The sequence below is a fragment of the Oncorhynchus kisutch genome, linkage group LG18 (assembly GCF_002021735.2).
Source record: "Oncorhynchus kisutch isolate 150728-3 linkage group LG18, Okis_V2, whole genome shotgun sequence".
NCBI classification, from domain to species: Eukaryota; Metazoa; Chordata; class Actinopteri; order Salmoniformes; family Salmonidae; genus Oncorhynchus; species Oncorhynchus kisutch.
In genome coordinates this window covers 21524585-21549027 of record NC_034191.2, presented here as the reverse complement: position 1 = coordinate 21549027, position 24443 = coordinate 21524585, and the positions used below count along the sequence as shown (strand labels likewise).

Below are 24443 nucleotides of genomic sequence, written 5' to 3'. Positions count from 1 at the left end.
GACTCTCTCCCTTCTCTTCTCATCTTCCCTTTCTGTTCTCTTCTTCCCTCTGTCCAGTCGTGGATAAGGAGAATGTGCAGCTCTCCCCCAGCGCAGCTCTCTCCACCAGTGGACGGATCCGCCATGGCTCTGCCAGTCAGGTGCAGAAACAGCGCAGCTCAGGCAGCTTCAAAAGGCCTAGCATTAAGAAGATAGTATGAGAAAAAGACCGATGGAGAGAGTAAAAGCCATTCAAAGGCCTTCTGGCCCACCATGCCACACATCTTCCTGCACTCCTCTTTTTACCCTTTTTGTTTCGTTGTTTTCATGATGGACGGTGGATCAACCTGAGGATCAGTGTTGTTTTGGGGAAGTAGCTGCGTTTGACTCTGTGTTCCTTTGGTTGTCAGGCATCTGGAGCATTGCAACATGAGAGGTTTGGATGGGTGAAGTTACTTGCGTACAGAAAGTTGGGACAAAAAAAATTACATTTAGTTTTTGTTCATTAAAAGGACTGAAACTGTCATGGTGACTGAAATAATCCATTCATTCAGTAGTCATCTTGATTTTTTTTCTCATTCTGTTGAATTCTCAAAGAATCCAGATATCAGTTATATATACATACATACCATACATACATACAGTTGGGCAAAAAAGTATTTAGTCAGCCACCAATTGTGCAAGTTCTCCCACTTAAAAAGATGAGCGAGGCCTATAATTTTAATCATAGGTACACTTCAACTATGACAGACAAAATGAGAAAAAAATATCCAGAAAATCACATTGTAGGATTTTTTATGAATTTATTTGCAAATTATGGTGGAAAATATGGAAAATAAGTATTTGGTCACCTACAAACAAGCAAGATTTCTGTCTCTCACAGACCTGTAACTTCTTCTTTAAGAGGAAGTGTCATTTTCTGGATTTGTTTTTCTCATTTTGTCTGTCATAGTTGAAGTGTACCTATGATGAAAATTACAGGCCTCTCTCATCTTTTTAAGTGGGAGAACTTGCACAATTGGTGGCTGACTAAATAATTTTTTGCCCCACTGTACATACATACATACAACTTATTCAGTGTAAGAACTGGACAACTTGATGTTTTGTGACTGCTGCATTATGTGACATAGGAAGATGAGTGGGCGAATCAATGTTGGCGTCCGTGTTGGACCATTATGACATTGAAAAAACAGAGGGATATTGAACCTGTATACTGAAGGACAGGCTCTTGCCTCAGCTCCAACCCAACAGTCTACTCCAAACCAACCCCACTACTGCCTCACCACCACCTCACAGCAATCCTGCAGCAGCCAGTCGCCACCTCCATCTATGCCGGGTTGACCAAATGTCGTTAGCAAAACCTTCACACCACAGTCTTAACCTGGATTTGGATGCACATTGTAATTTTGATTCTTCCCAGTTGTGTACATATTTATGTATAGAAAGGATATACTCAATAATAATAATAATAGGGTTGTTTTATCCATGGTGTGCCTTTGTCAGGGTTTTCCGATACGTTTATGTTTGTATAATATATATGTATAATTGGTCTGGAAAAGAACAGGTACTATTATGTTGACTCTAGGTGAATGTAGAGGTGCGTTAACTATGTCATGATCATCAAGTATACTATCACCAATAATACCCTGCTGCCTGAAAGTATTTAACCTGTACAGATAGTCCTCACTAAATATTGAAGCTATTCCTTTTTAAACATTTGCCATGCAAGAATATGAATTTCAAGATACTGTATAAACTTGTACATATTTAAAGGCCTTTATTTTATTGATTTGTATCATTTTTTTCGCTATACTTCGTTTGGATTGTTTACAGTTCTGACCGTGACTAGGAAAATGAAGTAATATGCCAAACCCCATCAGTATTAGCAACTACTTGAATACTTAAATTGACATAATATACAGTTGAAGTTAGAAGTTTACATACTCCTTAGCCAAATACGTTTAATCCTAGTAAATATTCCCTGTCTTAGGTCAGTTAGGATCACCACTTTTATTTTAAGAATGTGAAATGTCAGAATAATAGTATAGAGTGATTTCTTTCAGCTTTTATTTCTTTCATCGCATTCCCAGTGGATCAGAAGTTTATATTCACTCAATTTGTATTTGGTAGCATTGCCTTTAAATTGTTAAACTTGGGAAAAATGTTTCAGGTAGCCTTCCACAAGCTTCCCTCAATAGGTTGGGTGAATTTTGGCCTGTTCTTCCTGACAGAGCTGGTGTAACTGAGTCGGGTTTGTAAGCCTCTTTGCTCGCATGCGCTTTTTCAGTTCTGCCTACATATTTTCTACAGGATTGAGGTCAGGGCTTTGTGATGGCCACTCCAATACCTTGACTTTGTTGTCCTTAAGCCATTTTGCCACAACTTTGGAAGTATGCTTGGAGTTTTTGTCCATTTGGATGACCCATTTGCAACCAAGCTTTAACTTCCTGACTGATGTCTTGAGATGTTACTTCAATATATCCACATAATTGTCCTTCCTCATGACGCCATCTATTTTGTGAAGTGCACCAGTCCCTCCTGCAGAAAAGCACCCCCACAACATGATGCTGCCACCCCCCTGCTTCACGTTTGGGATGGTGTTCTTCAGCTTGCAAGCCTCCCCCTTTTTCCTCCAAACATAACGATGGTCATTATGGCCAAACAGTTATATTTTTCTTTCATCAGACCAGAGGACATTTCTCCAAAAAGTACGATCTTTGTCCCCATGTGCAGTTTCAAACCGTAGTCTGGCTTTTTTATGGCGGTTTTGGAGCAGTGGCTTCTTCCTTGCTGAGTGGCCTTTCAGGTTATGTCGATATAGGACTCGTTTTACTGTGGATATATATTATTTTGTACCGGTTTCCTCCAGAATCTTCCCATGGTCCTTTGCTGTTGTTCTGGGATTGATTTGCACTTTTCGCACCACGGTATGTTCATCTCTTGGAGACAGAAGGCGTTTCCTTCCTGAGCGGTATGATGGCTGCTTGGTCCCATGTTTATACTTGCGTACTATTGTTTGTACAGATGAACGTGGTACCTTCAGGCGTTGTGGAAATTGCTCCCAAGGATGAACCAGACTTGTGGTCTGCAAAAAGAAATTCTGAGGTCTTGGCTGATTTCTTTTGATTTTCCCATGATGTCAAGCAAAGAGGCACTGAGTTTGAAGGTGGGGCCTTGAAATACATCCACAGGTACACCTCCAATTGACTCAAATGATGTCAATTAGCCTATCATAAGCTTCTAAAGCCATGACATCATTTTCTGGAATTTTCACAGCTGTTTAAAGGCATAGTCAACTTAGTGTATGTAAACTTCTGACCCACTGGATACAGTGAAATAATCTGTTTGTAAACAATTGATGGAAAAATGACTTGTCATGCAGAAAGTAGATGTCCTAACCGACTTGCCAAAACTATAGTTTGTTAACAAGAAATTTGTGGAGTGGTTGAAAAACAAGTTTTAATGACTCCAACCTAAGTATATGTAAACTTCTGACTTCAACTGTAAATCAAAATATTGCTGTTGATCACTGTGTAAGTCTACCACTTGTCTTAAGATTGTGTGATACAGAGTTGATTGCATTGAAGTTCTGGTTTGATAAGATTCCAATATGTTTTCCTGATTTCCTATTCACATACACCGAGGTGTCTCTTCTCTCTGGTTGAATGAGGTTGAAAGAATTCTACCTATGAGTTCTCTCCTATGGCCAAATGAAAAGTTGTGAGGGGAAATGAGGGTGGCCATTTCTTTGTCTGAAAGTCGTTGTTCCTCTAAAGTACCAGAGTCATCCACACCCTTCCTCTTGATTATAACCTTTTCATTTGTGCATATCAGTAAGGCTATATGGTGGAAGCTCTACCATTACACCGCGTATACCCATCTAGATTCCTGACCCTTTGTATCTGCAGACATGGAAGGGTTGGGAACAGCTGTTAATGAACAGTCATTGGGGACAGGACCTCAATCCCAGATGCCGTTGCGTCAGATCCAGGGACACTGCACCAAAGACTAGCTTGCACTATGGGAAAGGATAATGATGATATCCATTCATTCAAAACATGTTTTAGAAATGTTGCTCTTAATGAACAATGATATCTTTTGTGTGTGTGAGAGAGAGAGTGCAAAGCTGTCAAGGCAAAGGATGGCTACTTTGAAGAATCTCAAATTTGAAATGGATTTGAATTTGTTTAACACTTCTTTTTGGTTACTACATGATTCCATATGTGTTATTTCATAGGTGTGATGTCTACACTATTATTGTACAATATAGAAAATAGTCAAACTAAATAAAACCCTGGTATCAGTAGGTGTGTCCAAACTGGTACTGTATATCAGAACTTAAGAAGGGTACCAAACGCAATTTACACAATTGGATAACGAGGAAACCAAATAAATGAATAAATATTGTTTTTGAATCCATATGACAACTAAGATTAGACTACTGTCAGGGAAAACAGCTTGGATGAATTAATCAACAGAGTAATCGTCAGAACATGTCAGTTTTCCATACCCGCCTTCAGGATCTAGAATGGCCTTTTGGTGTCCATTGGGATGACAAGGATATATATTGTGAATAACCATAGACTCTCAAATGTGTGGTTGGCATGCACTATTCTGATTCACAGGCAAGAGTTTTGTGAAGTTGAATATCATAAAATGTAACATGTTTTATTTGAGGTGCAAAATATTTTGTCACTGCAGTGTTGTTCCGAATGTTTTTCTTTAAGTGGTATATTCACATTTTTTGTACAATTTGAAAATGGTATATTTACTATACTGTAAATACTTGTGATAATATTGTATAATTTCTTTTTTTGTAAAGCAGTAATTTAGTGTATAACACATACATGTAATTATTCCTTTGTTAATAAAAGTTTTGCGCTCCACTTAAATCAAATCAAATCAAATTTATTTATATAGCCCTTCGTACATCAGCTGATATCTCAAAGTGCTGTACAGAAACCCAGCCTAAAACCCCAAACAGCAAGCAATGCAGGTGGAGAAGCACGGTGGCTAGGAAAAACTCCCTAGAAAGGCCAATACCTAGGAAGAAACCTAGAGAGGAACCAGGCTATGTGGGGTGGCCAGTCCTCTTCTGGCTGTGCCGGGTGGAGATTATAACAGAACATGGTCAAGATGTTCAATGTTCATAAATGACCAGCATGGTCGAATAATAATAAGGCAGAACAGTTGAAACTAGAGCAGCAGCACAGTCAGGTGGAAGTTGAAACTGGAGCAGCAGCATGGCCAGGTAGACTGGGGACAGCAAGGAGTCATCATGTCAGGTAGTCCTGGGGCATGGTCCTAGGGCTCAGGTCAGTTGAAACTGGAACAGCAGCATGGCCAGGTGGACTGGGGACAGCAAGGAGTCATCATGTCAGGTAGTCCTGGGGCATGGTCCTAGGGCTCAGGTCCTCCGAGAGAGAGAAAGAAAGAGAGAAGGAGAGAATTAGAGAACGCACACTTAGATTCACACAGGACACCGAATAGGACAGGAGAAGTACTCCAGATATAACAAACTGACCCCAGCCCCCCGACACATAAACTACTGCAGCATAAATACTTAAAAGCCATGATTTGTTAACGCCATCTGAAGTTATTGGTAGTGGAAGTGTTAATGAAAAAAATCTACAATGCAGAGCACAACCTAGTCCTATGGGAAAGTCTCAATTGCATCTCCTCGCGCCCCCACTCTTCTTCAAACCCCATTGGAGGAAAAGGTCAGAGGGGAGGGACTTCTGACTTTCTCATCCAATGGGTTTTTGAGAAGGTGGCGAGGAGAGAGGACGCAAGTAGAGTGCTATTGAGATAAACCCACATGTTGGCGGCGACCCTAATTGTGAAGGACGGGCTATTGGTACTGGCTGTAGCGGAATTTAATGGATTCGTATTTGATGCCATTCCATTGTTTCCTTTCCAGACATTATGTGCCGTCCTCTCAGCAGCCTCCAATGGACTTCTCTCAATGTGTCCAATTAGACAATGTACTGCAAGGACATCAGTTTCATATCAAATTACATTATTTAGTTAAAGGACTACTGGGAGATAATTGTGTCCTTAATTACAATCAAACTTGACTGCATCTGTCTAACTCCGCGAGACTACCTTCTCTATTGTCGTCTCTCTTCTGCACCATTATCGCGAGGTTTGATCAGCTGTTAGGTCTGTTTTTAGAGTCTAGTGCTTGGACGGTCAACACGTGGGGAGGATAGAGAAAGAGAGACAGACACAGTAGGGGTACACGTTGGGATTGAGTCAGGCCCGGAAAACGTAACATATCACGATCATTAAATTCACTGTGGCGGCACGGTGGACGTTTAAATACTGTAAGTATAATCCAAAAGTGTTAGTGTAAAATTGACAGCCATGGGCCCACAGATGTCAGATTGTTATGTAGTCTGTCTAACTACATTCTAAATATATCGAGTTGTTTAGCCGGTTGGCTACAATGTTGCGCTACTAAGTGTTCCATTCCAAGAAATGGAACAGTCGTTTTATTAAATTGGTTATAAATATTCTGCCACTATAGTCATCTGCAGCCCATGTCATTGAGTGTGTAGTTCACGCAGACATCGAACTGTGTAGTTTATTCTGCGTTCTAAAATGACAACGGTCTCAAAATATACATGTTATGTTCATTTTGTGGTCTGTAGTCACCATTTTGTGTTTATGAGTTTGCTTGGACGGATCTTGTGAATTGCTAGCAAACAAGGTGGCTATCCATCATGTCCAGTTAGCAAGCTAACGTGAATGTTTCGGGGCCCACGATGCAGAGTTAGCCTAGCATTTCCAGGCTAGCCTACATGGCGACCACAAGATCATAATGCAAGATGTATGCGACGTTTGGTCACGTACTACTGTCTTGATTCTCTGCCAGGACACAATTGAAATGATATTGCCCCTACATTGTAGCGGAATCGTTTGTCGCATGCCTAGCATCAACACTGTGAATGGAGTGTCAGTCATAGTTCAGACTCAACGAAGATGGCTAACCGTATTCTAATGGTGGCTTAATGAATTAGGCACGTAAATGCACTTTAACCAAGATCTCGAATATATGTTTGGTTAAATCATGAATGTAATAATGTTTTGATTTTTAACTCGTGGTCCATGGGTTTTTTAACGGGTTCATCAGTGTTTGTTACAATAGTGTAGGGCTAACTTGATAACGTTACATTGTAAATCAAGTGCTGCGGCCTACCATGTTTTTATTACACTCAATGTGTAGGTCATAGCTAGCAAGTTACCTTGCCTAGACATTATGCGGCTATTGCTCAAGCACTGGGATCCTCGAAACTTTGCCAGTTAGCCTACATTTAACAGCGTAATTTGTCAGTCTCTGCTTTGGAATGACAATGTGTAGCTATAGCCTTGCTGTAGGTTATTAAGTAGCGGTGCATAGGCTATTTCTGAAGCCCCATAGCAGCGTCTAGGCAATTGTAGCCTGACACTTTAATTCAGAGGTCCGGTTTTATGGGACGCTGTCGGCTTGCAATGAAACTGTAATTTAAATATTCGCTATCACAAAATTATTATTATATGGCCTGTAATAAACTATTGTTGGTCCCGCTTTTTAGAGTACTGCTATGGGAATAATTATCGTAGGATCGCCTACAACTGCGGACCAGAAATCTCTCGACTGGGGGAGAAGCATTATTATCGTGGGTATGCTTTGCAAGGTTGCCTCGTATTCCAAGTGCAGCATCGCTGTGTAATAAACTGCTCGTGCTCAGTGCATTGAATGGTTAGTGAAGTGTAAAGCAAATGCCGAGTGACCCTTCCCTCGTCTACCTCCAAGGTCGTACATATCTCATCTTGATTCTTTCGAGTCTAGTCAGGCCTGCTAGGCATGCATATGCATGCTGTGTGTGGGTGTACACAGAGCGAAACACTAACCAAATCCTTTTATTAGGTACTGGAGTAACTTTGTTTAGTTGGCCGTTATTCTAACCTTGTCAAAGGTGAATGTCAGAACAACTTATGACACTGGATTTTAGGGGGTGGGTTTTGCAGTCCAGAACTTTTCCTGTTGAAAAACAATATCCCAAGTATAAATAAGTACACACACGTATTCGTACCCAAAATATGTTTTGCGCAAAACTGCAAACTTTGAGGAGTTGGTCTGATGAGTGCACTCTGTCACTGTCCTCCCCTTTGCTTGAGGGAAAACTAGAGGATCAATAGACTACAAAAGAGGCGGCAGGTAGCCTAGTGGTTAGAGCATTGGGCCAGTAACGAAAGGTTGCTAGATCAAAACCCCGAGCTGACAAGGTAAAAATCTGTCGTTCTGCCCCTCAACAAGGCAGTTAACCCACTGTTCATAGGCCGTCATTGTAAATAAGAATTTGTTCTTAGCTGACTTGCCTAGTTAAATAAAAAATGTATATAAAGAACAAAGGCCCACCCCCATCTTGTGCCATGTCATGAATACTTGGGCTACCTTTGGTTATGTAAATCGGGTGATTCAATTAGGTGAAAAGGAGCCTGGAGTGCATCTTTAACAAAAAAAAGCTAGCAAGGTGTCATGGTCCTTCACACAGGGTCTGTCATGTGAAACTAGTCTGCATAATGAGAGGAATCTATAGTGAACCAGCCTTGAGCATATAAAGTGATATAAGTTCCAGCACGTTGTTTAATCCGACATGGTATGTCATATTTTTATAGTATTGTGTGTGTATGTAGAAAATAGTAAAAATACTTTAAATGAGTAGCTGTGTCCAAACTTTTGACTGGTACTGTAGTTGTGGCTATCAAGAAAATGGAGGGTATAGGAGCTAGCGTTGCTAGAGTATTTTGTGCCAAACAGATGCTGTTAGATTATATTAATGACTTTTCTGACCATTTGGAACAGTGTAAACAACATTAAATAAGTGTACCAGAGAGTCTGTTCTAATGGAAATTATAAACTGGGTGGTTCGAGCCCTGAATGCTGATTGGCTGACAGCCGTGGTAAATCAGAGGAGGGGGGGGGGTGTATTTGGCCAATATACTACGGCTAAGGGCTGTATCCAGGCACTGTGTTGCTTTGTGCATAAGAACAGCCCTTAGCCGTGGTATATTAGCCATACCACACCCATTAATTTTCTTAAATAATATATATAAAGCCTTTATTACAACAGACTACAAACAGTTGCATACATTCGTGAAGTGCAGTTTATTTTTTAGGCTAAATATTCAAAGCTCCCTTTGTTTAATTTTAAAACTAAAATGCTTGATTGCATTTCAAAGCATGAATGTCTAGTATGCTGTGTGATGGCATGAATTAATTAATGATTGATACAGTAGCCTTTTTATTGAAATATCAGCCTAGGTAAGGTATTAAGGCTAAACAGGAGACACTCTTAGGCCTACAACTTGATGATGGTTATGCTAGGCTGCTATACAAGGCCTACTAATGATAACAGCATGACTTATGATAATGAGGATCATGATGATAATAATTGTAATAAGAATAAGAAGATCAAGAAAAAGGAGGGTATAGGAGTGAGCGTTGTGTGCATATTATGTGATGAACAGGTGCTGTTACAATATTTTTCTGCCTGTTTGGGACAGTGTAAACAACACTAAATTATAAGTAATGCCATTCTGTTCTAACCACCAACATTGTAAAGCCTTTATTACAGCATAGCAAAGATTTAAAAACAGCTGAATCTGTGAAATTGCTTTATCTGACATTTTGCTGTTGTGAGAGGCTTGGCGCTGACAGAATCTCTAGGATATTAAACAAATACTCAGAGAAGCAGGGCTCTCTTTTTTTTCCCCTTCTGTGTTATTGACTTGTTTATTGTTTACTCCATGTGTAACTCTTTGTTGTCTGTTCACACTGCTATGCTTTATCTTGGCCAGGTCGCAGTTGTAAATGAGAACTTGTTCTCAACTAGCCTACCTGGTTAAATAAAGGTTAAATAAAAAATCTTTAGCTATATTTGGAGGATTTTTAAAGCCAAGCACATTTAAGTTAGGCTATTAGATTATAGACCTAATTAAACTGGAGTGTCCTCTATACTCAATATTCTTAGACAATTAAGCTAAGACAAGCTATTTCCTTGTTGCTGCTTCCTCCGCCGCATTGTTGTCAATCCCAATATGCAGGTAAACTTTAATATTATGCACGTAGCAACATAGGGAAAGGTGCCAATTCTACAGCGCAATGAAGACTGTTTCAGAACCAAGGATGGCGACCATATCTAACGCAGAAGAAAACGCGTTTCTTATCAAATATTATTGCACCATTATTTTTACATAATATAACCATATGCAATTTCACATGTTTTAGAGTGATAGACTGCCATCCCTGGCACCTACAACAATACCCTGTTTAAAGGCACTTAAATATTTTGTCTTGCCCATTCACCTCTGAATGGAACACATACACAATCCAGGCCTAAAAATCCTTATTTAACTTGTCTCCTCCCCTTCATCTTCACTAATGTGAGTGTGACATCAATAATAGATCATAGCTTTCACCTCGTCAGTCTGTCAGGGAAAGATCAGGTGTTCTTAATGTTTTGTATACTCAGTGTATGCTAATGATCGAAGCTACACAATCTATATAGTTTGCCTACAGAGAATATTGAAATGGACAGCAAGGGATGTATAATTTGCTAACCAGGTCTAAGCACCTTGTCATTCACTATGGAACATGACACCGAGGCTCTGTTTTGATAGAGAAGTTACTGGGTCATGACAAAGGGAGAACAGGTTTTGAAATGGGTTGAGACAGGCAGCCCTTTTTTTTCTACTAGTTGTTCTTTTGACCAATCGGATCAGCTCTGAAAAATATCTGATGTGATTGGTTAAAAGACCAATTAATGGGAAAATTCTCAAAATTGGGCTCTTTGTGTAAATGTAGCATTGGTGACCATGTCTAAGAAACCCACATTTTTTATCTCTCTGCCCCACTGAAAACAACCCTGATCTTGGTTTCTCTGGAGGCATTTGAAGGCTACCTGTTTTTCCCCTGCACATCAACATCTTTACCTGAGTCATTTTTAGGGCAGCCCACCATTCACCTATAATCCTATGTCATTCATCAACAAGCCTCTTACAGGTTCCTCCATCAGGTGAAATACGTGAAAGTTCTGTGTGCCTCAGTTTTGGGGTATGAAGAAACTGAAATATTGTAAAATCCCAGTGACTAGAGCCTCCTCACAGACAGCTCACATTCAGATAGGCTATCATGGCCCTGGCTGTCTACCTGTACAGTGCAGACTGACTCTGTCAATTCCAGCTTTACAGTGGCCTGGAACGTGCAGAACACAGTTCAAAGTCCATGTTCATGGTGATCAGACCTGGCTCGTGTGTGTGTATTGGTGCTTGCTATGGGGCAGTGGAAGCCCAGCTGCCACACATCCTAGTAGGCTGCGGGGGGGGGGGTTCCTTCCTTCCTTCCTTCTACAGGCTGGACCTGCTCTCGGTCTGTTAAGGAAAGGCATGCACAGACTTCATTTTTTGGATATGGAATGCTTTGACCAATCAGCAGTGGAGGAGCTGGGCATGCTCAGTAGGTACAGGGAGGTTAAACATTAGCCCTGGTGGTGGCACAGCCACTCCTCCTGCTAGAAACTAGATCTTTGTGTTGCAGCTTGTTTTGGTTCACAAGTAGAAACAAATATTACTTCTAAGCCACGGTAATGGGAATTTCTGTCTTTGAACATTTCTCAACAAGGCAATAGAAAACCATGGTGTGACCTTTGTCTAGTCTGGGGCTTTTATAGGCATACATGTATGTTAGGTTCAGGCTGCTGTGTCTTCACCAGGAGCTGTTGACAGAAGTGCTATGTCTTCGGTGTTTTATGTATTCCAAAGCATTGTGCAGTTCATCAATTCAAGTTGTGTGGCATGAGGAAAAGAATGTGCAGGAATGATTTCACTACTTTACTGTAAGTCATTGGTGAGTCTAGGCCTATTCACAGGAGTAACGCCTTATCGGGTTTCATTTCAGTAGTTTCTTTGAAGCTCTGCTCCCACCTGTAAACTGCCATGATAGTTTAAAGCATTTCTTGTAAGTCTTTTTGGCCAAGCTACCATAGGACAATTTCCTTTTGACCATCATATGTTGTTCTCCCAGTGCCGTGCTTATTGTCAGCTGTGTGAACAGGGCTGATGCATTTGGAATCTATTTTCCGCTCACACACCCTTCTAATTTCTGTGGGCGTGATTACACACACTATAGAATACCTGCTATGGTCTTTACACTATATTACCCAGGCGTATTATGGCATTTTTTGGGGTGAGTGTCAAATGAGACACTTAGGCTATTCAAAATGTTAACCACTGTCTTAACTTTAATATCTTGTTTGACACTATAATCCTGCACTCCAAATGAGTGAAACTAAAAGACTCACAGATCTCCCTCCAATAAGCTAACCTTAGCCTTTCTCGCTCTCTTTCTCCCTCTCGCTCTACAGGTGTAGCTGCTAGGGTCCTGAGGAGATGCCACTGAGGTTCCGGTCTATTGTCCCGTACACGCTGCCTGGAGTGCTGGCGCTTATAGGCTGGTGGTGGTACATCTCGCGCAAGAAAGAGCAAATCACCAACCATGACAGTGAGGAGGGGGCAGCGGCCATGGGCTTGCTGGCGTCCCCGGCCCCCAGTGATGGCAGCAACGGCCTGGTAGAGAAGGGGACAGTGTCCCTCTGCGCCACAGCCACTACCCCCACAACCAGCAGCAGCAGCTGCAGAGAGAGAACAGCCAGCAGCAGAGTCAGACCATCCAAGACCAAAGAGCAAAGGTCAACAGAACAGGAGGTCGTAGCACAAATTCACATCCCGGCCATTAAGGCCCAGGCAGTAGAGGTACAGAGTACGTCCTGTTCACCTACAGAGAGGGCCTCCCACCACCCAGACAGAGCCAACGCAGTCACAGACCCTGGTGTAGATAGGTGCCAACAGACACCCAGGAGCAGTTCTCCTCCTGCAGCCTCACCCTTACAAACACAGACCAGGAAGGAGAGCTGGGCTCTCCACGGAGAACACAGGGCCACTGAGCAGAGACCGTCAGTCGCCATTGCCTATGTTACAAAGCCGGTGAAATCGATGGTTACTGAGCAGGTCCCTGCTTCAGTGAAGGAGGCCATTGCCACAGCATCAGAAGCACTTGTTCTCTCCCAGACGGCCCACGCCACGACTAGTTCCTCCACAGCAGCAGACCTGATGAATGCAGAGAGGCCTGAGCCAGAGGGGGAGGTGGCAGCAGCACATGAGGCAGCAGTGGCCTTCAACCAGAACCTACAAGTGGAGCTGGTGGCTAAAGATACCCTCCTGGTCCCCTCCAGCAGTACCAAAGATGAGCTGCTCTCCTCGTCCTTCATCCCAGCTGAGACACCGGCCCAGGCCCTGAAAGTAGTCACACATGAGCCTCTTTTCCTAGAGACCCCCACATCTTCGCAGGGCTCCTACCATGCTGTTGTGACTAGTATTTCGGCCTTCCCGGCCCAAGGCCACCAGCAGGAGAATGGTGCCCCCTGCAGCAGCGAGGAGCTGGAGGACCTGGCAGCAGGTCTGATCACTGAGGTCATCTGGGCAGCCACCCAGGAGGTCCTCAGTGTTGCCTCCTGTCCAGAGACCTGGCTCGGCCAATCCGCTGCCGAGCCCTGCTGCAGAAGCACCCCGCTGGCCAATGGGAGGCCATGCTCTGAGCAAGAGGCACTCACAAGGAACATGCAGGAAGGGTCCTCCCCAATAAGCCACGCTGAGATGGAGTGGAGAGCGCAGCAGAAAGAAGGGATGCCCAACGGTTGCCCGCCCGCCCCGGTATGGGAGCCAATGGAGACTGCAAACGCACTGAATAACCCCTGGGCGGCAGCAGCAGCATCCTCGCAGGAGGGGAGGCGTGAGGCCAGCAGCGTACCTGTCAACCTGGACAAACTGAAGGGAAATGAAGGGGCGATGGTGGCCGAGGACTCAGCCTGCAGTACGTGCCACTCTGAGGATGGGGTCAGCATTGAGGACCAGCAGAGCAGGGAGAGCCAGGAGGATCTGATCCAGGTGTCAGGGATGTCTGAGGGGGAGGGTGGTCTGCGCCAGGCCCCAGAAGAGGTAGTGACCACGGAACAAGTGATGGCAGCCCTACCAGGCCATGTGCTGGGGGCTGTTGGCGAAATGAAGAGGCTCAACGGCATGGCCCTGAGGAACGGTTCTCACGGGATGAGTGAGACTGAGACCGATCAGTCTGGAGGTAAGATTACAGACCACACCATGTAGTGGAGTCAGGCTCATAGCAGCACAGATCTACACATGACTGAGGGGAATGTTTGATTGGTTGGACTATCATTTGGAAAGTCACCGGCTTTGGTCTTAGAGCTGGTAAAATAACTCTATTCAGAAGTAGACAAGTCTGTGTGAATTGGGGGTAGGGAGTTTAATGGTCTCTGCTTCTGTGCTGTACCTTTCCAATTCTAACTAATGAGATCGCCAAATAGTAGCTGTAAGAGTAAATGTCTGAAGTCGGCCAAAACAAGTTGCCCATCTAAGAAATGCTTGCAGAATCATGTTGTGACTACTAGCTAGTGTGCCACCAGCAAAAAAAGTCATACAGTTGAGTTGATAGTATTCTTTTCTGTACTTTACTTAATGTTCTTTGCTGTTGATGGTGGCTAATACAGAACAGTGTGGTGGCTAGTTACCTTTCATAGTGTAGGTTGAAGTTAGTCCTTAGATGCTGTTTTACTACTTACCACCCTGAGGCTATAGGGACTCTAGCTGTGTTTCTACTAGATGCCACCCTGAGGCTATAGGGACTCTAGCTGTGTTTCTACTAGATGCCACCCTGAGGCTATAGGGACTCTAGCTGTGTTTCTACTAGATGCCACCCTGAGGCTATAGGGACTCTAGCTGTGTTTCTACTAGATGCCACCCTGAGGCTATAGGGACTCTAGCTGTGTTTCTACTAGATGCCACCCTGAGGCTATAGGGACTCTAGCTGTGTTTCTACTAGATGCCACCCTGAGGCTATAGGGACTCTAGCTGTGTTTCTACTAGATGCCACCCTGAGGCTATAGGGACTCTAGCTGTGTTTCTACTAGATGCCACCCTGAGGCTATAGGGACTCTAGCTGTGTTTCTACTAGATGCCACCCTGAGGCTATAGGGACTCTAGCTGTGTTTCTACTAGATGCCACCCTGAGGCTATAGGGACTCTAGCTGTGTTTCTACTAGATGCCACCCTGAGGCTATAGGGACTCTAGCTGTGTTTCTACTAGATGCCACCCTGAGGCTATAGGGACTCTAGCTGTGTTTCTACTAGATGCCACCCTGAGGCTATAGGGACTCTAGCTGTGTTTCTACTAGATGCCACCCTGAGGCTATAGGGACTCTAGCTGTGTTTCTACTAGATGCCACCCTGAGGCTATAGGGACTCTAGCTGTGTTTCTACTAGATGCCACCCTGAGGCTATAGGGACTCTAGCTGTGTTTCTACTAGATGCCACCCTGAGGCTATAGGGACTCTAGCTGTGTTTCTACTAGATGCCACCCTGAGGCTATAGGGACTCTAGCTGTGTTTCTACTAGATGCCACCCTGAGGCTATAGGGACTCTAGCTGTGTTTCTACTAGATGCCACCCTGAGGCTATAGGGACTCTAGCTGTGTTTCTACTTAGATGCCACCCTGAGGCTATAGGGACTCTAGCTGTGTTTGGGGAGCTGTACTTTTTGCTTAGGGGGCAAGTTGTGATGTCACCAACGGGAAGAACCACACCCAAAGCCTGCTGGGTGTTCCTGAAAAGGTTAGTGGTCACACAGAAGGTGAAGACTCAGAACAGTCCAGTGAAGGTGTCATTGTGTTTTTGTTCTGTCAGAGCAGCACTGTGCTCAGATATGCCTGGTAAGAGCCATAGTGGTGTGCACGTGTTGGTGGACTTTGGATTAATGTTGGGTTAGTGGCGTTATTCCCTGTGTGTCATTTGTTTGATTAACAACTCAATGACTTGTGTGTGGTGGGCTGATGTGGGTGACCTGGTGTATGTGTCTTAAACTTTGAAGTGTGTGTGTGTGTGTGTGTGTGTGTGTGTGTGTGTGTGTGTGTGTGTAAATGTGCACATGTCTGTCTTTATTTAGTTTTTAAAAAATGTTTATTTATCCAGTTGTGTGTGAGGGTACATGGTTAGGTTAGACTCCAGTCATGTTTGGATGTGTAATTGTGAGTTGGTGAAAGACCTGTCTGACTCAGGACTGTGTGTGTCTGGATGTGTTCAGGCTCGGATGTGAACAGTATGGACTCGGTGGATAGTGGCTGCACCATGGGGGCTAGGGACAGTAGTGGCAGCCCTGCCATGGCTCTGGGCTCTGAACTTATCGTTTGGGAGATTGAGGTGCCAAAGGTGAGCCTGCTCCATCCCAACACCCAGAGACTTGACTAGTATTCAGAGGAAAATCCACTAGTTTCTTCAAAATGAGTCTCTTATCACATTCATTCTAACCCAATAACTCCTTGTAATGTCTTCTTCCGTTTCTGTTTTCTCCCTCTCTCAGCATCTGGTGGGTCGGTTAATTGGGAAACAGGGGCGATACGTGAGCTTCCTGAAGCAGAGCTCTGGTGCAAAGATCTATATCTCCACCCTGCCTTACACTCAAGAGTTTCAAATCTGCCACATAGAGGGTGAGTGGGGTAGACCTCAACCGTCAGGAGCACATGAGTTCTGTAGATGGTCTACTGGTAGTAGAATTCTGCTGTTTTCCTACTAGGCTCCCAGCAGCAGGTGGACAAAGCCTTGTCCTTGATCGGGAAGAAGTTTAAGGATTTGAACCTGACCAACCTCTATGCCCCCCCACCTATGCCGCTCACATTGCCCTCGCTGCCCATGACCTCCTGGGTAAGCATGGTACCTAGAGAGCCTGGAGGGTTGTGCAGGGTTCCCTTCTCTTTCTGTCTCTGTCTGTCTCACAAATCTGTTCAAACATGTTTTATTTGCACAACAGTTAAGGTGCTGCTAATTGATTTGAAAGAAAGTGGATTAACTTAAAGAATGAGATGTTTGCCCTTATGGCTTCTCATTTGAAAGTTGTTAACTCTGTTTCTTCTCTCAGCTCCTGCTCCCCAGCGGTGTAACCGTGGAGGTGATCGTAGTGAACATTGTATCGGCGGGTCACCTCTTTGTCCAGCAGCACACACACCCTACGTACCATGCCCTGCGCAGCCTGGACCAGCAGATGTTCCTGTGTTACTCCCAGCCAGAGACACCCACCCTGCCCTCGCCTGCTGAGGGTAAGACCCCCCCCAAGGAGGGACATGGATGTCTTTTGAACCAGTTGTGTGTGTGTGTGTGTGTAATCCAGACTCAATGCTTACCCTCTCTGTCTCAGTGGGGGTGATCTGTGCGGCGCCGGCGGTAGAGGGAGCCTGGTGGAGAGCCCAGGTCATCTCCTTCTACAAAGAGACCAGTGAGGTTGAGATCCGATATGTGGACTATGGTGGCTATGACAGAGTGAAGATTGACACACTACGGCAAATAAGGTGGGCCCCCCCTTAGACTCTGAAGGCTGAAAAAGCATGGCTAGTTGATGCACATTTTCAGAGTTTCTAAGTCTATTCAGAGAAAGTTGTCAGAACTGGAATTCAGAAGAACTGGAATCTTTCCACACTTTCAAAGCTGTTTTCATTTAATTTTCCTTCATTTCTTTCTTAAGTTGACTTGTTTAGGTAAAATAGACACCAGTCCTGCTAGGTATAGTAGCCCGTCATTGTAAGTAAGAATGTGTTATTAACTGACTTGCCTAGTTAAATATAAGTCAAATAAAAAATGAAGTATTCATTCAACCATTTTTGTTTGTAAATTGTGCCCCCCTCTGGTCAAATAGTTTTGTCATATTTAGAGAGAACTGAATGTTATGTAAGAAGGGATGGTGGGTCTTTCTGCACACTGACTGAATGCTCTTATTTCAAATCTGTATTTTCAGGTCAGACTTCGTAACATTACCGTTCCAAGGTGCAGAAGTATTACTGGACAACATCGCCCCCCTTCCAGGTAACATCAAATAGCTAAATAAAAGGACATGGTACAGTTTACTTGCGATAGATGTCTTATTCTCAAGGACACTTTCCAAAATCAAGAAACTTTCCCAATTGAATGTCAAACTGTTCCAAAGTCAGCCTGCCTGTGGAAGGTCGTCAAATCTGCTGTTGTCATTTATGTTAACAAGTCTGTAAATGCATCCATCCACAGGAGAGAAGAGCTTTTCAACCGAGGCCTCCTCTGCACTGGAGGAGATGACGAGAGGGGTAGCACTGCTTGCACAGGTACCAAAAATACAGCATCTAGCACCAGGCAGCTAACTGGAAGACACTGTCCTATACTGCACTCTATTGTACTGCACTATACTCTGCTGTAATGTACTGTACTCTACTGTAATGTACTATGCTGTAATGTACTGTACTCTACTGTAATGTACTCTGCTGTAATGTACTGTACTCTACTGTAATGTACTCTACTGTAATGTACTGCACTGTACTCTACTGTAATGTACTATACTGTAATCTACTGTACTGCACTGTACTCTACTGTAATGTACTCTGCTCTAATGTACTGTACTCTACTGTAATGTACTGCACTGTATTCTACTGTAATGTACTCTACTGTAATGTACTGTACTCTACTGTAATGTACGCTCCACTGAAGGTAATTGGTTGCTAACCTGGCTGTTTCCTTTCTTCCAGGTCACAAACTACGACAACAACACTGGTCTCCCATTGGTCCAGATGTGGAACATGGTTGGAGAAGAGGTACGTTTACTTTTTTGGGAAGTTTAGACAAAGTATTTGAAATATTTCAGTGTAATTGTAAGCATTTCCATTTGGTGAAGTGGATATTCTGTCATTGTGGTGTATGGTTCATTAACTTCTGTATTTAACAATGCAAGACATTTTCACCTAAACATTCTGATGGCTGGCAAACCACTCGGTATCAATTGTTATTTTACACTAATATAATGAATCTACCTTTCTCTCCATTTCCATACAGCTGGTATCAGTTAACCGCACACTGGCAGAGCGAGTGATGGGTACCTGGGTGGACAGCTTTTGAACCTTGCTGCCCCCCACCCGTCAACCCCTTCTCAGTTTTACTACACCCCTCCTAGATCCCTTCTTTTGACCTAGTCTCTGGAGTCTGACCCAACCAGCCCTCCAGAAACACCCCATAACACTTCAATGGAAGAACACAACCACTGGATTTGGGAATAATTTGTTTTTTTGGGGGCATTTTTACCCTAGATTTCACAAAGAAATAAAAATGGTTGTATGCAGAAAAAATATGAAGTACTGCTTCAGAATAAGCCAACTCCCCTTCTCTCCTCCCCCACACACCAAAAGAACTTAAAGAAGGAAAATAAAGTACTTGTACATTTTAAAAATAGATCTATATTGTAACTAAAGGTCGATCAGATTTCTCGTCCTACCTGACATTTCACTCCACAACTTTGCCTGTGGATTCTCATCATGCTGTGGATGTATATCTCAACTCAATAGGAAACAGTGTCAATGGAGAACTAACCTCACTGTCAGCTGTAATTACATCTATACACTTGTATAGTGATATCAACAGAATTGGGCTTTGAAGACTGGGCTAAGTGTGGGGTTTCTATATTGTATGTAGTCCGGTAGCCAGTCCCCATTTCATGTGCCGGCAGGCTGTGTCTCGTTGTTTGGTCTCATCATGACAGCCGGGGACATACAGGCCTGGGGGGGCTAAGAATGGCGTCTGGATTCATGGTTGTGAATGACGACTTTGTCTGTGGAGACAAATGTAGATCTCCGCTTTGTTGCCACTAACCACAGTCAAGGAAACGGACAGGGTGGGGGTGATTCCTTTCTCCGACCACCTGACTGGGAGAATGTGCAGAACCGGAATCCCAGGAGTCGCGTGAAGGCCCGCTCATCTGCCCTGGCCTCTCCAGTCTGTACAACACTGTGGCCTTATGGAGAAACCAAACGGGCTTCCTTTTCTGGGATCTCCAACTGACCTGCAAGCAGACCAACCTGACCCCTCTTTCCCCATGCAATCGCTGGTTGCCTTCAGCGTCTATCCATTGTCCTGCCTGGCATCTCAGCTGATGCACTCACCACTACATTTCAGATCCACTACTGTTGTCTGGCACTGGAGTTGTTGAGTCTGGGACATGATGTGGAAGGGTAGGGGTGCACTAGCCCCCCCCCCCCCCCACACCTTCTTGACTGACTCCAGGGGCCTCGCGCAACTCTTGGTGCAACTGTCTAAGGACTTTGGGGGAGGACACCGCCGTGCGGTTAACATTGGTCTGTGTGTGGAAACACTACAGCCACGGACAGGCCTCTGATGCCTGACCAGGAACTCTTACAAAGCATCTTACGTTAGCGTAATTTAGCCCTGCTTAGTCAGGATAGGCCCAGTGCTTATATTAAAATCAGTCTGTCTCCTAATATGCATGTTAACCTGCCCAGGTCTGCGTCCTTCTTATCGTCTTCACTGTGTTTTCTTCTACATACTACCCCGTAACATTATTACACTTTACATTTGTGCAGTTCCAGTTTCCATACTTACAAGCAGTTTAATGGATCCAAAATTAAGTCTTGCTGACAACACGAGGGTTGACTGTGTTTTTGTAGCCCATTTGCACTGTGGGAAATGAGGTCTTTGACGGTACCGGTCCTCTTTACTCAGCAGCGTATGAAAGTGCAGTACAGAGAAAGTGAGCCATGAGAATCAGTCTCACACTGCAGATATTATTGTAAATGATGGCTTCATATACTGTATATCTGCTTTGGTCTTGTTGGGTTTTGCATAGGAATTAATTGCTTTGTCATTTATTGAACAGAATACACTTTTTGAAATATTTAACTGCTCATTTTTGCTGATGGGTGGTGTTGTCGTCGCCCCCCCCGAATTGAATTGCTCTGGTAATAAGACAGCTTCCGTCCCTCTGCTTGGTCTTATTGAAGTTAAGAACCAGGATAGATTTTGGATATTACTTAACGGTTTTGCTTGACTATTCCTGCATTACTATTAAACTTGACAGTGTTGGCATGTAAACCACATGACAATACTTACTTCCTATACATATTGATCACATAGGTTAACTGCACTTTATCAACCTTGCTGCTAGAGTATATATTTCACAAATTTTGTGTGATTGATTGAACCATGTTTCAGGAATGGTTAGTTATGAGGTTGATGCACATGCTGCAAGTTCAGAAGGCAGCTGTTGCAAGGTGTTTTTAAATGTCAGTTATTAGTCAGTCCAGTGTTGGTACTGTATCTCCCCTACCCGATAACTGTTAATGTTTCTGGAACCATAAGAAATCAGGCTTCTAGCTACTAGACTGAACAAAAATATAAACGTAAAATGTTGGTCCCGTGAGCTGAAATAAAATAACCCAGAAATGTTCCATATGCACAAAAAGCGTATTTCTCTCAAATTTTGTACACAAGTTTGTTTCCATTAGTTTTCGTGCGCATTTCTCCTTTGCCAAGATAATTAATCCACCTGACAAGTGTGGCATATCAAGAAGCTGATTAAACAGCATGATCATAACACAGGTGCACCTTGTGCTGGGGGACAATAAAAGACCACAATGTGCAGGTTTTATTCACACAAGACAATGCCACAGATGTTTTGAAGAGTGTGCAATTGGCATGCTGATTGCAGGAATGTCCAACTGAGCTGTTGCCGGAGAAGTTTGTTAATTTCTCTACCATAAGCCGCCTCCAACATCATTTTAGAGAATTTGGCCGTACGTCCATCCGGCCTCAACCACAGACCACGTCACCACGCCAGTCCAGGACCTCCACATCCGGTTTCTTAATTTCTTTCTGTAATAATGCCCTTTTGCGGGGAAAAAACTATTCTGATTGGCTGGGACTGGCTCCCCAGTGGGTGGGCCTACGCCCAGGCCCACCAATGGCTGCACCCCTGCCCAGTCATGTAAATCCATAAATTAGGGGCTAATGAATGTATTTAAATTGACTGATTTCCTTCTATGTAACTCAGTAAAATCAAGCAAAATCACTCTGTAACTCAGTAAAATCTTTGATTGTTGCATGATGGGTTTATGTTTTTGTTCAGTATAACTTACAACATATTCTAGGGACTTACATGTCATGGCTTGCTTGGGTTCGAGTCCAAAGCTGGCGTGGAGCAGGAGCCATATTGTTTGATATTTTCAGCCCCTTCACTTCATGTTTCAAAGAGCCATTTCAATCAATGTCCTCTTCTCTTTGATTCCAGCTTGATTATGTCACAATCAGTATCAGTATCAGATTAATTACTCCAGTGATCCAAATGGCACCCTTCTGTCCTGTCACCCAAACTCCTATCATGCTTGATCGAACTAGAATTATTTCTTGACTTGTGCAGGTCTGTGTAAATAAGATATTTCACTGGACTTTTGTATAACACTGGAAACAAAGGGAACATGTGTTTTTTGTTCACCCCTTCCAAAACTGCTCATTGTTCTGTTGGTAGGACTGGTTTGAAGTGTTTGCTTAGCTAGATAATTAATCATTTGATTATTTAAATGAGTAAGAAATCCTGCCCAGAGCATTTAACATGTACAGGTCAGTTTTTGTGAGGCTCATCAAAGGTTTGGTTCTTGGTTGTACAGATCTATTAAAAAATAAAATAAAGTTATAAAAAATGCTACTCTTATGTTCTGAAAATGTTTGTCTACATTACACCGTATATGTGGTGAACATCTAGTATACAGTTTATGTCCAAGCAATGTCGATTCAATACTCCCACATGCACAGAATCACATATAGCACTTTATGACAACTGTTGATGTAAAAAAGGGCTTTATAAAATTTTATTGAAATTTCATAGCAAACCGTTAAAGGGCAACTCCCACTTTTCAACCTCATTTTCATTGTCTCCAGTCCATTGTTTACATATGTGAAAACAGTTCATTTCTACATTTTATAGAAAAAAATCCAGCCTGATATAGAGGTCCTGGATGGCAGGGAGCTGTGCACAGTGATATACCGGGCCGTACTCACTACTCTCTGCAGCGCCTTGCGATCGGATGCCAAACATTTGCCATACCAAGCGGTGATGCAGTAAGTCAAGATTCTCTCAATAGAGCTGTAGAACCTTTTGAGGATCTTAGGTCCCAAGACAAATCTTTTCAGCCTCCTGAAGGGTGTTGTTGTTGTGCGTTGCCTTCTTCACGACTGTGTTGGTGTGTGTGGATCATGATAATTCCTTAGTGATGTTGTCCACTACAGCACTGAGGATGGGGGTGTGCTTAGCCCTCCATTCTCTAGTCCACGTTCAGCTCCTTTGTATTGCTGATTTTGAGGGAAAGGTTGTTGTCCTCGCACCACACTGCTATGTCAAGTCAATTCAAATTTTATTGGTCACATACACATCGTTTGCAGATGTTATTGTGAGTGTAGCGAAATGCTTATGCTTCTAGATCCGACAGTGCAGCAGTATCTAACAAGTAATATCTAACAATTCCACAACAAACCTAATATCTAACAAATTCCACATCAAAACATAATACAATCTAGTAAAGGAATGGGATAAGAATAAATAAGTATAAAATATATGGATGAGCAGTGACAGAGCGGCTAAGATGAAATAGATAGTGAAGTATACAGTTTACATTATATACATATGAGATGAGTAATGCGAGATATGTAAACATTCTTAAAGCGGCATTATTAAAGTGGACAATGATATCAAGCAGTCGCCTCTGTGCTAGTGGTGGCTGTTTAACAATCTGATGGCCTTGAGATAGAAGCTGTTTTTCAATATCTCTGTCCCAGCTTTGATGCACCTGTACTGACCTCGCCTTCTGGATGGAATCGGTGTGAACAGACAGTGGCTCGGGTGGTTGTTGTCCTTGATCTTTTTTGCCTTCCTGTGACATCGGTGTTGTAGGTGTCCTGGAGGGCAGGTAGTTTGCCTCCGGTGATGTGTTGTGCAGACCGCACCACCCTCTGAAGAGCCTTGCGGTTGTGGGCGGTGCAGTTGTCGTACCAGGCGGTGATACAACCCGACAGAATGCTCTCAATTGTGCACCTGTAAAAGTTAGTGAGGGTTTTCGGTGACAAGCCAAAATGTTCAGCCTCCTGAGGTTGCACCTTCTTCACCATGCTGTCTGTATGTGTGGACCATTTCAGTTTGTTGGTGATAAGAACACCGGGGAACTTAACTTTCCACCTTCTCCACTGCTTTCACGTCAATGTGGATTGGGGGGTGCTCCCTTTGCTGTTTCCTGAAGTCCATGATCATCTCTTTGGTTTGCTGACATTGAGTGAGAGGTTATTTTCCTGACACTACACTCCGAGAGCCCTCACTTCCTCCCTGTAGACTGTCTCATCGTTGTTGGTAATCAAGTCTACCACTGTGGTGTCGTCTGCAAACTTGATGATTGAGTTGGAGGCATGCATGGCCACGCAGTCGTGGGAGTACAGGAGGGGGCTGAGCACGCACCCTTGTGGGGCCCCGGTGTTGAGGATCAGCGGAGTGGAGATGTTGTTCCCTACATT

General features: G+C 43.5%; 2 protein-coding genes across 5 annotated transcripts in view; both read left to right on the top strand.

Moving 5' to 3' along the window:
• Nucleotides 1-1755, top strand: part of LOC109909468 (neurofibromin) — a 115402-nt gene extending 113647 nt beyond the window's left edge. For 2 of the 4 annotated variants that reach the window (XM_031795529.1, XM_031795533.1), the window contains one exon: nucleotides 58-1755. In XM_031795529.1, coding sequence (XP_031651389.1) covers nucleotides 58-200 — 143 coding nt within the window. In that variant the 3' untranslated portion in view covers nucleotides 201-1755. The remainder of the gene's footprint in view (nucleotides 1-57) is intronic. The other 2 variants (XM_031795530.1, XM_031795528.1) reach the window with 1 other exon arrangement.
• A 4252-nt stretch (nucleotides 1756-6007) lies between these two features.
• akap1b (A kinase (PRKA) anchor protein 1b) lies at nucleotides 6008-22590 on the top strand. Its single transcript, XM_020508293.2, has 11 exons — nucleotides 6008-6305; nucleotides 12390-14158; nucleotides 16174-16298; nucleotides 16450-16576; nucleotides 16663-16790; nucleotides 17005-17182; nucleotides 17281-17431; nucleotides 17875-17942; nucleotides 18141-18214; nucleotides 18632-18697; nucleotides 18936-22590. Exons 2-11 carry the CDS (start codon nucleotides 12415-12417, stop codon nucleotides 18996-18998), a joined length of 2724 nt encoding a protein of 907 aa, XP_020363882.1. The 5' UTR covers nucleotides 6008-6305; nucleotides 12390-12414; the 3' UTR covers nucleotides 18999-22590.
• The last annotated feature ends 1853 nt before the right edge of the window (nucleotides 22591-24443 follow it).

Coding starts and splice junctions, on each gene's coding strand:
- akap1b (XM_020508293.2), top strand. CDS start 12,415: ATGCCACTGAGGTTCCGGTCTATTGTCCCGTACACGCTGCCTGGAGTG. Junction 16,577..16,662: donor TCAAATCTGCCACATAGAGG/GTGAGTGGGGTA, acceptor TTTTCCTACTAG/GCTCCCAGCAGCAGGTGGAC. Junction 17,432..17,874: donor GACACACTACGGCAAATAAG/GTGGGCCCCCCC, acceptor CTGTATTTTCAG/GTCAGACTTCGTAACATTAC.